A 21390-nucleotide genomic window follows, 5' to 3' on the forward strand; every position below is an offset into this window, starting at 1 on the left:
CATCAAGTGAAAAACGTCGATTCACGCCTGCCGTTCGTATCGTCTAAAAAATTAAAAATGTCGATTCACGTGTCCCGCCAATAGTATAATCCAGCACTACTTTATTTAAATAACCACACCAATGCTTCATTTACATAGATTGCATAGATTAGAAACAAAAGCACGAATTGGGAAACTATTATTTGAAAATCACGTGAATATTGGAACCCAGATTTATAAGCAGAACAGTAAGCTGAGAGGATAATTTACCAGGTGAGCTTATTTTCGTTATAAGACTCCACAGAATTCTGTGTTGAACTCTAGCTACGCCACTTAAGGATTCTCGATGCTATTCTGCGCGTGCTCGTTATTTTTCGCTCTGTAGAAGTTGCTTGTATACGTTGCTATTACGTCTGTATGTATTTGCTCGCTATATTTGAAGAGAAAAATTGTTTGCGAAGATTTTCTGCGATCCTCGCACATCTTTTCTACGAGGAAGCTATCGATGTAACTTCTCCACTATTTTGGTTGTTCTTGTTTAATTGCCATGAAATTTGACCTACTTAAGCCTACTTAACCAAGGAAAAGATATTTCAGGCGATCAAGTGAATTAACCTTTCTCTTGGATAAATATTTTATTTGAATTCTAAATTATTTTTTATTTGCAGTAAAAACGAACATTTGGTAATAATATTGGTCTCTTCATTCATTTATCGTTAATCGTCAATCGGTCGTTGATCTCGTTATAGATAAATAACTATGGTTGGTCTAATTCTAAATCTTGAACTATTTAACCCTTAAATATATGATTTTTCCAAATATATAAACTAACGTAAACGATGTATTTATATTTGAATCTTAAATCTGCAAAGAAGACATACTAAAGAACGCGATAGGAAATTCTATTAAAAAACGATACTGGTCGAACATATTGCACATTGTATTTAATTTCGTAATAGATAAACGCTTCGTTTATAAGTAACAAATTCAATTTTCCACAAGCTAAATCAGCAAACTAAATTAACGCGAATTTAAGTAAGTAGATACTCTTCTATGCTGCAGCATTTGAAAAGCAAAATTTCAATAGTTTAATGCACAAAGAGATGTAACTCAATAGAGAAATTTATGCAACGTAACAGTCGAAAAGATATAAGACCGTTAAATCTGGAAACAAACCGATATTTTGTTTATCTTTATTCGAATAAAAAAAAAAAAATGAAATGAAACGGGTAATTGTTCTATTATCTGAAAATTCCATCACCTGACTATTTTTATCTTTCTATTAATTCGGATATGGGAAGTTCCCTTGAACTTTCACCCTCCCCTCGCCCTTTCCATTTGTCAAGACTCGTCACCGTAACGCTGCTCGTAAGATTGTTATTCATAAAATGCTTTTGATTTACATTGTATTCATGAATCAGCATTGTCTAAAGGGGCATAAAAATTTGTACTGACGCGACACGATGAAAATAGTATTGGCGAAATTTACATTGTCAGGTGGCTCACCTGTTACGCATACAATCGGCCTGTATGCATGCATGTGTTGCGTACGCAAACGTGATTTGTTTGCTGAATTATTCGGCATCTCGTTACGTAACCCTAATTGCGCGCTATACCTACCCGTATGGCCAGTTAATTGCAATAATAACGCGAGCGCTGAAAAATAAGCGTTGATCACATTCACAGAAATATTAACCTTAATTAAAAAGATGTGGGAAAAGGTTCAGGTAAAAAATAACAAATTTAATCGATGCATATTTATTCTTTCAACGTTACATACATAATTTGAATTTAGAATATTTAGAATTATTTCCATGCGTAATGCAATATCGAGGAAGTTGTTGTATAAGAACGTTACAGAAAATTGTTTATAAAAGAATATAACTATTTTCATTTAGTGTGTCCCAATCATGAAATGTACTCTGGCCGTGGCCTGCGGTGCAATTCGAATCTGCACAGTGCCTAAATTCGATCCTAAGCTATCTCCATTGGCACAGATAACTACATCGCTACCGGGTACGTTCCTGGCATTTATATAATGAATAGTTCCTATAAAAAGACATTTATGTGAAGACACTCGAATATTTACTCAAGGAATATGAATTTTCTTACTCTGCTCAAGTTCTTTGTAACAACGAATGATTACATCTATCGCAACATTTCGTTTTAAAATCAAACTTTTGCAAGCCTCAAATTTTAATGAAGAAGAAATAATGGAAGAAATCTTACCGCTCATATCCAGGTGCAAAGTTAAGATCAAAATGAGATTGTAGACGTTCTTGTACGCGTACACTGTACTGAAAATTTTTTCGCCTGCGACATGTTCACCTACGTTAAGGTTTTTGAGGCTTGTAGCAATACGTGGCTCAAGATACGAACCCTATACAGAAACAAAAAAGCCTTTTATGAGGAAGAATGGGTATTATTTTTCTTCAATGAATCGATGAACCAGAACACAAAGATCCAGTTTCTTACGTGAAGTTCAAAGCGAAATATGTTCCTTTATTTCGCTATTGATGTTTCTTAAGTTTGCAAAATTATATAAAATGCTCTAACTTGTAAAGTAATCCATAATCGTAATTCTCTATTATTCTTGCGTTGTTAACGACTAGATTGGGGATGTTTGTACAAGTCAATATTTTTACGAATACAACGGAGGCAAATAGGTTGTTGGAATCTGTTGGTGCAAGTACATTTCAATTTGAATTTAACGGAGTATCTGCCAGTTATGGCAAGAGGTAAAGAATTAACAGTAGAGAAACGTTCTTCAATCGTATCTTTGAAAATAACAGAAATATCAACTCTTTGATCGAATTGTACGTTGTTTTTCTTCAATTGTTCATCCAAAATACACCTTTTCACGTTGAAAGCATGGACCTTATGGTTACTCACCGGTATTGTTTGTACCAAATCTTTGTCAGACAGTTTCAGTGTAACGGTTTCACGTGGATAATCGATAAATGCGAAATTGGCTTGTATTGCCAGGGACACGATGAAGACACCAGCAATTGAACGGAACATTTTGTATCGGTTGCACTGGATCTGTGACTGTGCCATTGCGGAAATTCACGGCTCTTTTATAACTTATACTAAAAGCTTCTCAAGGTATATTTAACTTGTCCAAGTACTTACGATTATCTAAATCCGATTTATTGGTACAAGTCACTTTTTTATAAATAAGGAAAGTGTTTCACACCCTAGACTAAAAGCTTATCAAGGTATATATGACTTATCCAAGTGCTTGTGGTTGTCTACATCCGATTTATTGATATAAGTCACTTTTTCATAAATAAGGAAACTGTTATCAAGAAAAAGTATCGCTATATGTTATTAGTCGTGTGACTAGATTCGTCGATCCGGTACAAACAGTGACACTAATGAAAATAATTTGAATAATTTTAATTACGTACGTCCCTAGCCTGAGAATTATATTTTAATAATATCTGTTGAAGCAAAAATACTTTCTTTTTAATTGATTTATAGTTGTACTAACAATAACGGGTTATTAACGATTCAATTAACGCCATAAACTAAACTTTCTAATTCTGAAAAAGGGTGATTTCTTATGGTGATCTTTTATGAAAGTGGAATAAGTGTTAAAGAGGAAAATGTTCTTAGAGGCTTACTTTTATATTGCATGTTCGATGAAGATCGTTCGTCATTATCGATGAAGGTAATGTCAAAAACTATTGCTTTTTAATGATAAATAGATCTGTGGTTTTCAAAAATTTGTCCGTTTGTCTTTTTCCAGCAAATGTAAAAAAATCCAATGTAGTATCTTTCTTTTTTTTTATCCAGCGTAGCTTCCAAATTTTCCTTACTATTACGCGTAACAATTTTTCAATATTATTATTTCAATGTACTAGATAGCCATCGAATATTTTCCTACAATTTAAAACCATCAGAAAGTAGAATTGTTTTTATAATTGAAAAATATAATTGAAATGAAAGTACTCGGTTCTGATTGCTGACGAAAAGAGAAGAAAAAGAAAAATCTCTAATGTGCAAACGATATTATACCTGGATTAAGATTTGCACCGAACGCAAACAACGTTCTATCTCGATAAACATAATATATTTTCTTGAAACGGTCTGTGTATTTTATTCCTCGCAGAGCTATCTATTTTATGTGTGTATAGGTATAGTACCTGTATTTTACGTGTGCAGAAGATATATGCGTATCTGTACTTGAATTTGAGTAGGATGGCTTGGAAAAGAAGGGGAAAGATATGCCGACAGGATTGGAGATCGACAGCAAGGTTTGCCGCCAGAAAATTTGTCACCAACCATAAAAATCTTACTAAACACCAATATGTTTGAAAGACGGAAATATTCTTCTATCCTAATTAGAAAGATATAGAAAGAAGTTCAGGTGAATAATAATAACAAATTTAAGTAATATGTTTATTTTTTCGACATCCTATAGCGCCATAAAATTTCTACTTAGAATACCTATATCCATTTGTATATGAAATAAAATAATGCTGAAGTTATTGTTTACGAACGTTAAGGAAAAATAAAATTGTTTAATGGAGTTAGTATAGTTTAGTGCGTCCCAATGAGCACACGTAATCTTGCGGTGGATCTTGGTGCAATTCGAATGAGAATGCTGCCTTCAGACGATCCTAAGGTATTTGCAGTCTCACAGACAACCGCTTCGCTGCCATTTATGTTCTCGGCACTTACAAAATTAATGTTTCCTGTAGAAAAAGAAACATTTACATGAGGATAGTCGAACAGTTACTCAAATCTTATTCAAAGCGTATCAAATGAATTTAGTTACGCTCTATAAACTTCTCGTAACAAGAAGCAATTACGTATATCAGCGATTTCGATACAAAACAAAACTTTTGTCTCGCAAGCGTTAGAACGTAAAGAATATGAAAGAACATAAGAAATCTTACCGTCCACTTGCAGCTTCAAAAGTAGGACCAATATAAGGTTCTCATGTTGATTCGAGTATTGGAATATGGAATTATAAATTCTTTCACCTGAAACATGTTCACCCGTGCTAAGAGTTCCCAGGTTTGTTTGAATATCACGTTGTTCGGGATAAGAATCCTATTCAGAAACAAAAGAGGTAAAGTGAAACTTCGTGTACGGAAACATGGAAATGTATTTTTTTATCTCGATATTGGTGATTCTTGACTTAATTATATATTAGAACTGCTGAATCGTATAAAATGCTTAAAATTGTAAAGTAATCCATAATCGTAATTCTTCGTTATTCTGCATTGTTAACGACTAAACTATGGATGTTTATGCAAATTAATATTTTTACGTGTAGCGGCATACGAATCGGGAGAGATTCGTATTGTTGTGCCTTGAAGTGCCAACGTTGTTTTGGTTTGCTACGTTCAAAGGTAAATGTACATTCGAACTTTTTGTAATACTACCGGTTGATACAAATAGACGAACGTGCTCTCTAGGACGATCATTATAGCGAGTCATACAGTCGAATAGCAAGCGTAGAGTTCGATAGTAGCATTGAGCGAGCGACGATTACGACCGCCATACACTATCTCTTGTATTTAAAGTGATTTTAATATACACCGACTATTACAATTTTATCACTCGTCTCTTTAATAAACCAACAGGTATAATAATACACCTCATTACCAATGTAGCTAAAGCGAATAGTATGCTGGGGCTTGTTGTTGCAAGTAAATGCAAGTTCAGGCTGAATTTAGCTGAGAATATTCCAGGTATGGCAAGAAGTAAAGAATTAACAGCAGAGAAACCTTCTTCAATCGTAAAATACATATAACAAAAATATCAACATACCTGGTGTCCAAATACTTATAGGCAACCTTATTTTCATTCAAAGTACATCTTTTCGCATTGAGAGGAAAAATGTTATATTTACTCACCGGATTCGTTTGTATAAGATCTTGGTCAGTGAATTTCAGAATAACGGTTTCGCGTGGATAATCAATAAGTGCAAAAGTAGCCTGCGCTACGAAGGCTAGGATGAAGACAGTAGCTATCGAACGAAACATTTTGTATCGTTTTCAGTGTATCTGTAACTATGGCATTGCGGAAATGTCATGTCCCTTTTATACCCCGGATTAGAAGTTTATCAAGGTACACGTAGCTTATCTAAATACTTTTCATTATCTTACTCCGATTTATGGATACGATGCTCTTCTTTATAAAAAGAGGAAGTTTCTCATGTTATTACCTTCAAATTATTTACACGAGGTTGGATTAGCGAATGCGGTAGAATAATAACACAATTGGCAATTTGCAAATCTTTAATTAAACACGTCCCTAGTCTCTAAAATAAGTAAGTAATCATTCTATTGTAAAAATTGCATAATTTTCCAGACATTGTTGACCGTTAAAGGGTAATTACGTCATTATTGATATCATAGATGTTGTTTAGCGCACTGCGTAGCAATTACGCCGTATGGGTTATCGTGTTTATCGATTTACGGATACGATGCTCTTCTTCACAAACAGGGAAAGTTTTATGTTATTAACTTTTAATTACACAAGGTTAGATCAGCGAATCCGGTAGACTAATGGCACAATTGACAATTTGCAAATTTTTAATCAAACACGTCTTTAGCCTCAAACTTAAGTAATCGTTCTGCTATAAAAATTGCGCAATTTTCCAGACATTGTTGACCGTTAGGGGGTAATTGCGTTATTATTGATATCATAGACATAATTGATTAGCGTACTGCGTAGCAATTACGCCGTATGAGTTAGTTGTGTCGCCGATTTTGAACTTGAACGCAGAAATCTATTAATTAAATAATTAATAGCATGTGGTAGTACAGTCAGGATCAAAGACAATAACACATTTAATTAACACATTTGATCAGTTTCTTCTTCCAATACTTTTTCAATGGGTGTTTCAATAACTACATATAATGCGAAGTCCTAAGAGGATGGAATCCGAATGAAAAGGATGTCTGAACGTCCTCTTAAAGTATCTTGAGTGCCACAGACAACTACTTGACTGCTTTGTATGTTTCGGGCACTCACGAAATCAGTGGCGCCTATAAAAATATTTCTATGAAAGTATTCGAGTACCTACGTAAAGCAGTTGATGTGTCAAGTGAACGATAGACGATAGTATATTCTTACGCATTTTTAACAACAAATAACTTTTCAAATTCAGATGCAAACTTTCATGTTGCACGAATAAAGCCGTGTAGAATAAAAAATGATACACTAAAAAATGTTACTATCATTAATGGTGAATTTCAGCTATAGAGCATGAATATCATCTGATTCGTTGATGTATTGAACCACCATAATGAAGAGCTGTTCATCTTCGCGTCTTTTTACAGTTTTTAAGTTGTGAACCGGTATTATGGGATTACGGAACAATCAGCACTTGCATTAGTCAGGTTTTCTGCGTATCCGTTTGTATCGTTAGTGGTAGTATAAGGCGTTAAGACTTTTTGAAGACCGCTGGTTTGAATGAGATCTCCTGAAATTTTCTCAAACTTTGTTCAGATAACATCAAGATCTTATACGTTTAATTAGAGTGGTTGAAATATTTACACGTACCCTTATTTTCTAATAACGCGTTTTTCTTTTATCAGGTTTTATATTTTATTCTCATAGTATCCATAATCAATATCCAAGAGAGGATAGGAGGAGGTAATGTAATTTATACTGTAATTATAGTTAAATTAAAATTTGATATCAAGAGGAATCAGTTTTCAGTGAAAGAGGAAAAAAGACAAACACACGAGTTAGAGAATAAAAAGAGATTTACAATGTTATGGTTGTTCACAGAGATGGTGAAAATTATATAAGGTACACTTATCAAAACTTAATCTTTTATAATTTAATTATGCCGATATAGCGATACAGTGACATTGAAATAATGAAAATTATTTCTTGTTTTATTTTCATTTATGGAAAACACGAAAAGCTAATATATTCATAATCTTCTTCTCGAAATGAAACATTTGATTTCAAAATATCTGTCTATAAAAATGTGTTACGATTGCTGATTGATTTTATAAAAATTTTCAATGTGCAAGGTGTCGATATCATGTAAACTTAATTTGATATGTAACTTGAATTCGATATGTGCTAATCTCACTATAGTTTCAATCGAGAAAGTTATCGGCATACAATCGAAACGAGAAATCACACATTTCTATATCACACATACATCAATAACAATTCTTTCATATTTTCCTCAAATTGAAGATGTTTCCTAACAATAGAGAAATACAATTCGATCGACCATGACATGGAGAACATAGTAGTATTAGCATGATATCATCGTTCTAAGACTTGATCATGCGATTATGGTCATGCGCCGCAACGACCATATTTAACGTGGCTAAGGAATTCGGTGGTACTCGAAGATTAATGCTAGTTTTGCTTCCTCCTAAGGCGTTTGGATTGCCACAGACAACTGCTTGACTGCCTTGTACGTTTCGAGCACTGATATAATGAATTACTCCTGTAAGAAAGGGAACCATATAAATTGTGTGAATACAGAAATAATATACAGAAATATTTGGATACAGAAATTACAGAATCATTGGTGCACAAATGAAATGTAGAATAAAAAGCAGAGAGGGAATGTTTATGCATTTGTGGAAGATTTAAAAGTATAAAACTCTACGGAATGCGCATAACGTGCAAAAAAATCCAAAGTATTCAAAGTAAAATAGTTTTACATATTCAGCGAGTGGAACAAATCGCTGTTTACGTTCCACTTTTTAGTTAAAAGAATATAATATTCGCATTAGTATCCGCAGTCTAGTCATAAACTTATGCTGAATAAGTTTCTTTTAACAACGAGTGGTGTTTGATGTTCATCGATGATTTAATTGACCAAGTGTTTATTCTATAAAGCTAAGAATATGAAAAATAAGAAATAACGGAGTAAGTTACCGCTCGTAACAGATACATCTAACGTTGAGCTTTGAATCGTGTTGGTTGGATTGTTGAATTCAATTACACGACGAAAAACTGTTTCGTCTGCGTAGCGTTGGCCGGCGGTGAGGTCCCCGATAAATAGAGGGCCACGTTCCTCTGGATAGGAACTTACCTATGGAAAACAAAAGAGTGTGTATTAAAACGTTCTATTTAAATATCGGTTTTAACGTTTGTTATTTTTCTCGAATTACGACCATAGCTTTAGATCTTACAACAGTACGTTAAAACAGAAAAAATGTCTTTACTTGGATATTGATATCTTTAATAATTTGATATTTACAAACTTTCAGGTGTTAGGTTTATATTATATGTGATTTTATTTGTTCTCTTAAATCGTATTAAGCAGATTTTAGTATACAGCTATTTCTTTAAATAACTCGAAGTTATAGTAAATTCTTGAATTAATTATTAATAAACACAAAAAGACAGGAAAAGAGAGAGAGAGAGTATAGACACACATGTACAGAGATTCGTAGGATTTTTTCGCAAAATGACACTAACATTATTGTACATGTAAAAGTATGAAAGAATTTTGAGAAAATACATTTAATCAATTACACGATCCATTTTTTATATTTAAATATTCGTACGAAAGATATTTTATATTCTATCGCGTCGCGAAAAATATCTTAAATTTTGTTCAAATTATCTAAATTGCTTGAATTTAAGATCGGATTTGCTTGACTTTAATCGACCTGAAACCTTTTGACCAACGTGAACCGGTTGTTTTTTACTTGACTTGGGATATCTTTTGAAATTTCTACGTGCATTCTCATTAATCGTCACTTCAAGACTCCCGAATTCAAATATTATAGTTTGAAACCACCATATTAGTAACAAAACAAAATGCATTCTTTCCTCCGATATGAATTTCATTCGTTTTTCGTTATTATTGATATTCCGGCAAGCATCGCGTTCTCTAAAATTCGTTACTGAAATTCAGTTCATAAAGTCAGTAAAGTACAGATGTTCCCATTCAAGCAACTTGTAGCGGTTTATTCTGATTGCCTTATCATTCAAGACACTTCGTTGTCTTAACGTTTTATGAATTAAAAGTTTAATCCTTCTTTATATTTATAGACAGACGAAAAATTATTATCTCGAATACGATACAAGCGTTAGGAACAAAGATGTTGGTACGAAAAATGTCAAAAGTTTGACTAAACACAATTCGTTTGAACATAACTATCGTGGGAGATGCTTTAGGGTCACTCACCGATTTTGTTTGTTGCACAGCATCGTTGCTGGTGAGTTCCACGTGTATGTTCTTGTCCTGAGAAATATCGATAGCAGAAGCAGCCTGAAGTAGTGGTAGGGCCACGATGAAAACAGCGGCAATTGAACGGAACATTTTGTATGGTTTCACTGTGACTGTGACTGCGCCATCGAGGTGTACCTCTCTTTTATAGACCGAGCCGAAAGTCCGTCAAAGTGAACGTGACTTATCTGAACGGTTCTTTTGTGATTTCTCCATTGGCTCCTATCATGCTCTTCCCCCTGGAATACAAATAAGGGAAATGTTACCGGGTACAATGCCACGTATGTTATTCGTCTCACGACGATAGGAGGCCCTGAGCGATGGATTTTCCTGTTTTGCTTCTTATTTTATTTTTATCTCTTCCTTACTGACCCTAAAAAATTATCCTCATATTACTAATGTTACGTGCTGTATACTATTACGGATGTTCAGGAGTTGTATGCTTCGATTAAAAAAATGTTGAAATTATTGAAAGGTATTTAGTGATTTATAATTAGATTGCGGATATTTGTACAATTTAATATATCGCACATAACGTAGTAGATCAATGGGTCACTCGATAGAATTATATTATACATAAAGTAATATAGAATGAAATGTACAATATTACACAATGGGAATATAACATGAATGTAATATTAGAGTAGAATAGGATACGGGTTATTTACGATATGCTGTAATGTAGAAAATATAAAAATTGCTAATGATTAGAATAGTGTAGAAGTCAGATTAGTAATATAAAATTACTTATACTTGTTAGTTATGCAGTAGTACTAAGTATACATATGTATCAAATGTTGTGTTTTCTGAAGCGGAAGTTAATCATTTTCATTCCTTAACCAATGTGTTATTGCCCGGATAAGTAATGACGTGAAGTAGATTTATTCACGATTATATAACGGGGGTGTGATATATGATTTTGTAAGGTTTCGTTCGACAAAGACTAATCCGACTACACGCAGTGTGAATAAGTAACAGATTACATAAATTCATCAGGAAAAGGCAATTGACCACAAACATATTTTCTATTCACTTTTCTCGTACATTCGCAAATTTACAACAGCATGCACACGCTCTCTCTCTATTTTCTTTTTTATTATTAAAATTCGTGTTAGCATTATAAACTACGATGGATGACACTGATAGCAGACAATAAAAGGCATGAAATAAAATGCAATCACTAACCGAATAACGATATGGATTGGTGTCATGCGGATGACGCGTAAATTTGATTTCGTAATGCCTTTTAACAATTGAATATATCGCAATTAAAAGGTAACTCCACTTTGTATACTACCCAAAGGAATTGAAGCATCCTTTGCAGTGTCACTTTGATGTTTTCCGCCACCTCTTGTATTTATATTAATATCGTTATAATGTTATTATTTCTATATCTATATATACACGTTTTCATTACAATATATTTATTATATATTATTACGACACTTTAGTACTCAATGAATTATATTACTGCCAACACTACCAATTCATAGCATCTTTATGAAAGGAGTTAACTTCTAAAGAATTTAATTTTTTTTTTTAGTTACTCGAATCAGAACCAGTTTTAGTTACACAACCCAAAAGGTGGAGTTCTTGCAAATTCTATTGGCGTATTAGTCGTTCTTCGTTATCATACAATAAGATGCTTCCTGAACGCTTTGCCGTGCCACAGATCATTTGAAGATCTCCCTTGCCCCGGGGGTAATCACGAATCTTTGCAAACTCCGCAGAAAAGGTTAGCAATCTCTAGTTTCCAACTGTTAGGGCAGTTTTTTCTCATGTGCATGAGGACCAAGATCCCTTAGGGACGCGTATATACCGCAGGCAGTTTTGTCTTTGTGTTACGATTTAGCTGCTGTCTGCCAACTTTCTTGGCTGTTCGAACAACTAGGCTGGCTGCTTGTGTGGAAATCTTAACCTATATTCGAAGTCCCCGTTTCCGGTAGCCACCTCGAGTTTCACAACGAAGTTCTTAATAATGCGATTACCGCACCCTTTCCAGGCCAGCCGTCTTCAACTTCGCCGTTTCTTCCGCTAATTCGTTCATCCCTTATATCGTCATCTGGTAGCAATGTTTGCCAACGAATTTGACAGGGAATTCCTTTAGGGCATTAATATCTCTCTGATTTCATTCGTTGCTCCTCTTAGTAATCGATGTGTTTGAAAATACTTGGAAATTTTGGAATATTTTTATCTGCTCTTTACGTTCCCCGTGTTCTATGTATTTTGTGTATTACTGGAAAATGAAAAATTCAATCGTTTTCAAATTTTCGAAAATTTAAGATCGAACTGTTACTAGAGATAGATCTTTTTATTTCAGATTGGATTTAAGTGACGACAACTGGTGATGCTGCAAATTATTATTCTCACAGGTATTTATATTTTTAACTTCACTTTTATGGATAATAAGTAAAATGGCTCGGGACTGATTTGGTAACCGACTTTCATTACATTTTTATTCCATTTTAAGGATCACCTATTTGTAAGATAAAGAGATGTTTTGTCTCACATGGTATTATAGAGGCTTCAGTGATCTGAAAATCTTTAATTTTGCCATAACTTTCTACGTTAACGTCTTTCTTTTTAATTCAAAGGTGTATTTTAAACGTTTCTATATACTTTTTTACATAAACAATCTAGAATACTTGAAAAACGCACGAGCATAATAAATAATTGAAAACAAGAAGACAATTAAACCTAAAGATATAAGCATGTTAAAAATGGATGGCATATGTGTAAAAAAATATATTTAATCCCAAAGGCAATTAAGATGGGAGATTTAGAAATATGAGATTGGTCGATAGCTTATGGAACTTTAAAATTATTCTGTCATGAAACGCGGGAAATGTAACTTATTCTCCGAAACAAGTCTAAGTAATCTTCAGAAGAAAGTTACAAATGAAAAATATTAATTGTCAATCCAAATATCCGACCTTTTAACGTCTACTCTCCTCCATAAGTTTAAGTATTTAATGAAATGACAAAAACTTATAATGGAAATGTTTTTGTCGTATTTCTCCTCGATTCTTCGTTCTGCTTTATTTGCCTTGACTGTGTGGAAGCACATTTAATGTTTGAATTCCCTTATGCTGCTGCATTACGTTTTGTTTTGGAGTAATTAATTAACGAAGAAGACTGTCGTAGGAAAAACTGACAATCCGTTGTACGATAATGTCCCTATTACTTTACTCAGATTTTATTTGTTTTAGAATTTTTACCTAACGAATGCCACAATACACATAAATCGAATGTTTCTGTTTTAAAAGGTTTGTTTAAAAGGTCACAAAGAAACCATTCAGGTCTTATTTATGCAGCGAGCTATGCTATTTAAATACATGAAGTCCAGTTGCTTGAAAAGTTACTGAAAAAAAGAAGCGGCCGCAAAGTGCTCCAACCGGCCAAGGACAAATTATTCTCATTTTGTAGTCGTAATAAGAAACGGCGTGGCCATTTACAAGACGATCCTATTTCCAGCGTTTCTTCGAATTTGCATTTTCCACGGTTTTCGTTACCGACGATAGTGTGAATCATTCCTTTCTTGGAAGCTAAATTTGCCAGCATCTTCTTTTTATCTCCTCTCAACGGGTTCTGTATAAAATTTGTCCTTAGCTTAACACTTTACATAAAATTTACACGTATTAATGGAATGCACTATATAATTCTGGATATTATATTAATTGTTGGAAGACTTTGAGGGATTAGAAATCATGGATTATCTATTAGTAGAATATTAGTGCTATATGTGAATTTTAATTATAAATACGTTAAAAGAAAATCTTTGATATAAGAAATATTTTAATTTAATTTTTGCGGTAGACGACGATAATGGTTACAATCATTAATTTTCGACGTGCAACTTTCTCTTGAATAATCCATAAATTATTCAAAGTTTTACATAATAAAATTTATTGATCCACTATCTGAAATGGAAAATGGAATATAGTAGTTACATACATGTTTTGTTTTTTAGATAATAAGTATATTGGTTTGGAATTGTCTCTATTAAATATCTTTGAATAAAAAATAAGTAAATACTTTTCAGATGTTTCATTTGAATCATTCCTTTCCATAAAGCATTTTCATAACTTCAATAAGATCGTGTATTTTTGCACAAATTATTGCGAAACTGTATACAAACGGTACGAAATGGCTTTAGTAAATGTAGATTAATTAACAGAGTACATACTTACTACAAAGGATTCTCTTTATTCAATGAGTTTGTTTGCATGCGTCAGTTCAATTCAATTACTGAATTGGCCACAGTCACAGCGTATTGGAGAACCATATTTAGAGATAAAGTGAATTAAACGTGACCTCATGAATTTGTTTATCCTCTTTTCTCTTATTTTCTTCCCCCTTTTCCATGCTTGGAATGTAGTTCGGGTGAAGAAACGATCAATTTGCGTACGAACGAAGAATAAGAGGTTTTTTAAGTTAAATGCATCTGAGTACATAGTTAGGTAAATCGAATTTCTACAGCTATTTTTATATTTTTATGAATTATCCTTTTGCATCATTTAATCGCAGCCTTTTTATGAACTCGTTTATTTCATTTAGTTTCATTATCATGGTAAATAATTTCTCTTCTCGTATTCCTGTTTCGTCACTTCGGATAATTGGCAACTTGAAGAACGATAATATTGTTAGATATAAATAATGTTTATCTATTAAAATTTAATATTTTCATAAACACTTGTCAAAATATTTATGAGTAATTTAACGTATTCTATAATATACTTGATTTTTATTTTAAGTAAAATAAATCAGATTATAGTACAGATATTAGTAAAAACAAAGTCAATAAATCAAATTATGTAATTGTATAAAACATATATTAATAAATTAATAGGAAAGTGGTGCAAAGTGGAAAGAAAGCTATTTCTCGTATTTACTTTATATACAATCAGTAGGATATGTACGACAATAATTAACATATATTACTTTGTTCCTAGAAGTTACTTTATCGTTTATTTTATTCATTCTCATATAATACTTCCTCGATAAGACAAATAACGTTAGTCGAACAAGTTAGTCAGAAAGTTAGTCGAACTTTTCCCTTTGTTTTTTGATATTTTTCCTTAGTGGATCTAAAGTACGCGATATTTCCTCGTTCTTCCATTACTGTATAAAGACTAATGGCGTGCCACAATATACAAGAAGTTCAATTATTCTATGCAAAGTTCAAGATTGAACTTTAAAATGTTGAATCTGAATTGGCTCAAGCAACCTTACACGAAGAAACGTCTCCGTTTACCTCTATGGAACTAAAAACGGTACTTATTTCACATTTATCCAAGAGCCAGCTATAGCAGGAAACAAAGTGGCAACAAAGTTTCTGCAGAAATGCGACCTGTTCGTAGGAAGCAGCCCGGGCTGCAATATGCAAGAAACCAGCGAGCGTTCGTCGACGAGTAATTGGCAGGGGAAGGCAAACGAATTGTCGATTCCTCCCCCGCTGACTTTCTTACTCTGATTAATTAGCTTCCATTCCACGGAGCATCAGCCAAACCGAGATATCATTTCCCTCCTCGTTGTACTTTCGTTCGGACGTCATTCGCGGATTTAGTCGCGGACAGGTCGGGATTCTACTTTAGTTCCTCGTTAAATCTGGGTTAAGCGTTTCAACGCGGGGAAGTCCGGACTCGATTTGCACTGTCGTCATCGAGCTCTATAGAGTTGGCGCGCGCGTGCAGCCATCGAGAAGAAGTCGTGCGTCGCTACCTGAATTCGTTTCGAATAGCCGTCGACTCGCCGTGTTCCTCGTTACCAACCTGAAGAGTAACCATGCAAACACGAATCGTATAAAAGGGATGAGCGTCGTTATGCATCGTGGCACGTAGCGAAAATCGCCGCATTGTCGGCGGCGAACACAAGCAAACGAATTGCAACCAGCGCGAATATCGTCTACAGCTTAATTGCTCGGCAAGCAGGAAATACAGTGGCGGATAAAATAAAGTTTAAAATCGATACGCTTCGAATCTTAGTAGTCTAGTGAAAAGTAAACATTTCGCCGCTCTGTGTGTCTCGTAAACGTAGAATATAAAATGAATGAAAATTTCGTAGAATTTTTCGATGAATGCGACCGTCTGAATCACGAGTTGGCAATCTCGATCGATGTATACCCCCACGTGGTTAGATTATCGCCACGCGCTCGTCCAAAGGTCCACGGGGGTGGTTAAACAGTTGCAAAATGTTAAGGGATGATCGCTAATGGACGGGGGCGCAACAGTTGCGTGGGTGGATGCGCGTTTGATGAAGGAGCGAAGCGGAGAGTGGGGAGCAGAGACGAAAGAGGGATGAGGCACACGTAGAAGGGGGTTAGATCCCAGTACCCGTTGACGTGCCTCAGTATTCATCTAGTATCCACGCGGTGAGCAACCCTATCCGGTATTTCGCCGTAGAAACTCAGCGTGCTCTCGCGGTTCCATTGATGATCTTCGGTGAAGGTCCCGTCTTCGTTCGGATATATACAGTTTAGTGTACGTCCTTGTGCAAAATTAAATTATATCGATTAAAATCGTCTTGAGGAGAATTGATCGAAGGTGTTGCATGAAAGCCGGCATAAGGCGATTAACAGAATAAATCGTGTGAAATTGGAATTTCAGGCAGATCCCTACTTTCCTCGATCTTGTGATTGAAAAAGCGCGGATGTTTTTGTATTATAGGGTACTATCTTGAACGTAGCAATCCAATATGATATTATCATGACGATTCAATTTGGTGGGTTTGGTGGGTTCGATTTTTCATGAAATTGAAATAAAATTTCTGTATTATATTTGATTATGAAATGTACGCTAATTTAAAAGATTTTGGCATTCGCGTTATAGACTTTTATTTTGTGTATTATTATTATTATTATTATTATTATTATTATTATTGGTTTAAGTATAATTGTTATCGTTAGCTGTGTTTTCTTGATGGGAAATAGACTTCTTTACATTTACATACGTACGTGATACCAACATCAACTACTGTTTTTTCGATGATGTTAAAATTCTGTTTGTTTGAAAGTATTTACAAATTTTCAAGTATGAAAAATATTATTTTACCTTCTGCTGTTTACACCGCGTTACAGAATATAAATATCTTCGCTCTTGATCTCCTTTCACGAAATTCACTGAGAACTGTTTGTAAATATCATCTGTATAGTTTTTCAAAACTGTTACCCTGTCTTCTCTTGCCTTCTTATCACATTTCAAAACACTTCATTTTGTTATAGTTTTGGTTAATATTCGAGAACTGTTTATGTATTGAATTTTGTGCCCACGTGTTGTTTTCAAGATCCACATAGCCGGCAAGAGCTTATGCCAGGCAGACTATACAGTTAAGTGATCCAAGCAAACACTTGTTAACCACAATATCTTTTTAATTCAAGAACGTTTGTCTATTAAGCTTATCATAACTTCCAACCTTTTGATTCAATCTAATTTTACACGAAGTAGGTAAATACACATACAGATCAGAGTGTCCTTAGTTAGAAAAATCAATCCTGTCATTTTGGCCATTAATAAATACGCAAAAGTCACTATTTTCATTAATAAATATAATTACTTTGAAACTTTTTACCATAAACCAAGAAGAGTGTCTCTCTTTATTTAAAATTCTATTTTTGTCTTTAATGTTCTATTTCATTAAAATAATAGCAAATTTTTCTGAAGCTATCGTCTTTTGAAACATACAGAGAAAATACTTGAGAGAAATATAAAAAGATCGAAATTCTGATATTTCTAATTGAAACCGCTAAATTCGTATTGTGCGTGAAATAAGATATTTCCCTTTTGAAATGAAATAACAATAAATTTGTACATTCTTCACGGATCACCTAATCCCATTACGACTTCTCGATGAATGTGCACAGGCTGTGTGTAATTCAGGGTTAACGGTACATCTCTTTCAATAGTTTTCATCGATCCCTCGGTTATGAAATAACGACCTAATTTATAGGTATGTGGGTTGTGTGTGTCCGGCGCTGTTTTTCTTCGATCACGTCGCCGAGAAGACCCTAGGACGATGTATTCTTCGAAAGGTTTCTTTCATGAAACGTGCGTTGTTACGTATTCTTCGTTAAAAAGTTCACAGTTCATCGTCGCATTAGCAACGTGGTTCCTTCGAATGCGAAGTCTGTCGTCGAATCCCTCGTAATTAAAGCGAAGTGTTAGGTGGTTTAAAAATGTCGAATGTAATGTTCTCGGGTGATATGATGTACATTTTGAATTTTTCTCGCGACTACATTCAGTTATGGGATGTAATATTATCATTGGACAACTTAAAGTTTACGTGCAAGTTTATAGGTAAAATAGAGTTTCGATATTGTGTTATTGGAACATAGTTATTTAATATGAATAAGTAAAAAATGAGGAAAATTTCGATAATATGTTACAAATGGAAATTCTAAAACCTCTGTCTGTTAATAAACATATTAATTATTACGTATTATTAACGTGCATTAATCATACAATAACATACAAAGTGCTCTTCCTTACGCATACGCTTATGCTACTGTAATCACTGTAATCTAATCGCAGGTGTGATAATACGTTTAAATAGATCAGAAAATGAATCAACGAGCGTTAATATCGTTCTTATTTTTACATTAATTAACATCGTTAACATTCCACTTCTTTAGTGTCTAAAATTAGCTACTTATCCAGCATGTTGTATAAAAAGCACAATTCTTCTCGGAATCCTCAAACCAACAGTTAATCTCTGGCGCGAAGATAAACGAAGGGATTATACATAAGTTTGAAGTGGCCGGAGAAAATTTCGAGATGGTCACGCTGCAGCTCGTAACTTCCCAACTCTAGAGAACTTCATTCGAATGTTTCTCCTCGCGATTCGAACAATAGCGCGGGTAATTATTAAATTAATGAAACCATCAGTCAAGCAATTTCACGCTGGTCAAGCTTCGGAGAATGGAGTTCGTTACGATTTTCACGACTTGATACTTCGGACAAATGTTGGTTTTTTGTTTTATGCGTCGGCGTTTTCGATCCCGTGAAACGCAGACCGTGCGAATTTATACGGCGTTAATTAACGAGGGCGCGAATTAGAACAGTCGAACAAAAAACGTGGGCGTTTCGCGCTATTCTATCAGACGATGACGGTAAGCGATGCTGGCATTCATTCGCGCAAACATTCATCAGGGATGATTAATAATTCGAAAAATCAATTTCTCCGGCGAAACGCACTGTTTCAATCTTCACCGAGAGCGGTTCAAATGCGCATCAATGATGTTTGAGTAGCCGGTCACCGTTGCAACACGCGGACTGTTTACGTAAACGACAAAAGTTAGTGCGTTAAGTGTCAATAATGAACGGTTTCCGCGATTTATTCCCGCGTGTGTGATTGAAAATCGAGGAAAACAACGCGCTTTCGAGCAAATTGTGAAATACACGATAGGATGAAATTATGCTTTTATTTGGTCGAATGAAATAGCTGCGATTTTTATCAAGTCACTCGCTGGTGAATATAGCAGAGTTCTGAACATTTGGGAAAATCAGTTGAAAAATCATTGAAGAAATAATTGGACCAGCGTGAAAATTTGTATTCTTATTTTATTTCGCAGTTTTTATTATTTTTTATTAACGTCTGTTTATTTCGATTAATTTTTATTTCAGTTGCGTTAAAAATCCCTTTGTTTTTTGTTCTCTTAAATAGAATATTTCCAACGGTGAATATATTCGACCAGAGGCCAGCTTTTCAAACAGTGGAAAACAAAAAATACGCATAGAAAAACAAGGTAAAATATTGACGAATGGTTTATGCGCGTTATTCAGATATACACAGATTACCCCATAGTTGATGTATTCCATACTCCAATTCGTTTTCGTAATAGAAAATTAGCATATATTGAAGAAATAAATTTAAAGATTCTTAACGGGGCAAAGAGAAGAAATACCATGAAGACAGCTTTATTAAGAAAACTAATTTTTAAATAAATCAATAAAAAGTCAAAGATTCAATGAATCTCTCATTCATAATGTGAAGTTTATACGTTCGTTTGGCATTAGACAATAATTGAAGGAGGAAGACAATTGTTTTACATTACTTTAAATTTTTCTTCATAAATTAAACACCGCAGAATACTGGAACAAATGAAAAGAGTCCTTTCATTAAAAGCTTTATTATTCCTGACACAATGCAAACATACTATTCTTTTAGTCCAATAACTTACAGTATTATGGCATATAATCCTTTTCCATTGCCACCTTCAGCATATAATAACAATTTCGTTTTTATTATCCCAAACTGCTATTCAGAGCTATTTATTTCAAACTATTATTATATTATATAATAATTATATAATTGATATATAATAATGATTATATATTACACTAACTATTATTATATTATATGTATTTCAAACTCATTTCAGAGTTCGCGATTAGTCGCGATGTTTCATCAAATTATCCTTATTAAAAATAAAGAATCCATACGTCAAACGGCCTCGATTCATCAAAGAGAATTATTCCGAATGTTTCTTTTATGATGTCGATTATTCAACGGTCCCTGTAGACCATAGAAATGTCTTCTCTTTTCAAGCGGAGAGGGATGCATTCGGTGATACCTTCGATCGCCGGATTATTTCTACGGAATAATGCCTCGGGCCTGCCAGGCTTTCATCTGTCTTCATTTACGAATACGTAGCAGTCGATAACGCTTTCTCTTTCCAATCGGTGAAATTATTTTCCTGAAACACAGCCAGATAAAAGACCTGTGTATAATGGAACCGTTAAAACTAAATTGTCCCGCAAGAAATGAACGCTTTCCCACTTTGTACCACGCATTCTATTTTTCTTCGTGTTACATCAATTATCAAGAATGTAACTCTCGTTGTTTCCTTGAAAATCCACTTTTCTTCTTCACGAGATCTTTCTTAATGCGTTGTCTCTTTCTTCATTTGGATTTTACGCGCACGTTTCTGTACACACACGCACATATATATGAAACTATTCGAATACTTATCATAGAAAATTTTCAGGAGCATATTATGCGCTTTCTACGAAACCTGTTGAAATTTCACTAATGCTGCGATGAGGTTATCGTGATTATATTGGGAAAATTTGAAATCGATCCCAAAATGTATATAAAGACGACAGAGGAAAAATGTTTTATTTCTTTAGGATTATGTACGTAGATTGAAAACAACATAAACGATACCTGATTCTATTTTGTAAGCAGTAGATATTCTTTTTACTGATAAATTTAATTAACAGTATAATATGTTATACTAT

At 34.0% G+C, this 21390-nt stretch overlaps 4 protein-coding genes across 9 annotated transcripts in view; 1 reads left to right on the forward strand and 3 right to left on the reverse strand.

The window, feature by feature from the left end:
* Window positions 1–21390, forward strand: part of LOC122567188 — a 143789-nt gene that overhangs the window by 25885 nt on the left and 96514 nt on the right. For 2 of the 6 annotated variants that reach the window (XM_043725497.1, XM_043725496.1), the window contains exon 2: window positions 12477–12528. The exons of 1 other annotated variant lie outside the window; for it this stretch is intronic. The gene's annotated coding sequence lies outside the window, so the exon portion shown is untranslated. Of the gene's footprint in view, window positions 1–12476; window positions 12529–16500; window positions 16636–17457; window positions 17480–19877; window positions 19896–21390 lie in introns of those variants that run through there. 3 more of the 6 variants (XM_043725498.1, XM_043725502.1, XM_043725499.1) reach the window with 3 other exon arrangements.
* Window positions 1722–3053, reverse strand: LOC122567191. Its single transcript, XM_043725506.1, has 3 exons — window positions 2872–3053; window positions 2209–2359; window positions 1722–2028 (listed from the first exon to the last, which is right to left on the reverse strand). The coding sequence occupies exons 1-3, from the start codon at window positions 3034–3036 to the stop codon at window positions 1874–1876; spliced, it is 471 nt and encodes a 156-aa protein (XP_043581441.1). The 5' UTR covers window positions 3037–3053; the 3' UTR covers window positions 1722–1873.
* LOC122567193 lies at window positions 4376–6006 on the reverse strand. Its single transcript, XM_043725508.1, has 3 exons — window positions 5850–6006; window positions 4884–5040; window positions 4376–4679 (listed from the first exon to the last, which is right to left on the reverse strand). The coding sequence occupies exons 1-3, from the start codon at window positions 5976–5978 to the stop codon at window positions 4525–4527; spliced, it is 441 nt and encodes a 146-aa protein (XP_043581443.1). The 5' UTR covers window positions 5979–6006; the 3' UTR covers window positions 4376–4524.
* Window positions 7510–10381, reverse strand: LOC122567192. Its single transcript, XM_043725507.1, has 3 exons — window positions 10115–10381; window positions 8854–9010; window positions 7510–8416 (listed from the first exon to the last, which is right to left on the reverse strand). The coding sequence occupies exons 1-3, from the start codon at window positions 10247–10249 to the stop codon at window positions 8238–8240; spliced, it is 471 nt and encodes a 156-aa protein (XP_043581442.1). The 5' UTR covers window positions 10250–10381; the 3' UTR covers window positions 7510–8237.

This window comes from Bombus pyrosoma, linkage group LG4 (assembly GCF_014825855.1).
Source record: "Bombus pyrosoma isolate SC7728 linkage group LG4, ASM1482585v1, whole genome shotgun sequence".
Taxonomy (NCBI): Eukaryota; Metazoa; Arthropoda; class Insecta; order Hymenoptera; family Apidae; genus Bombus; species Bombus pyrosoma.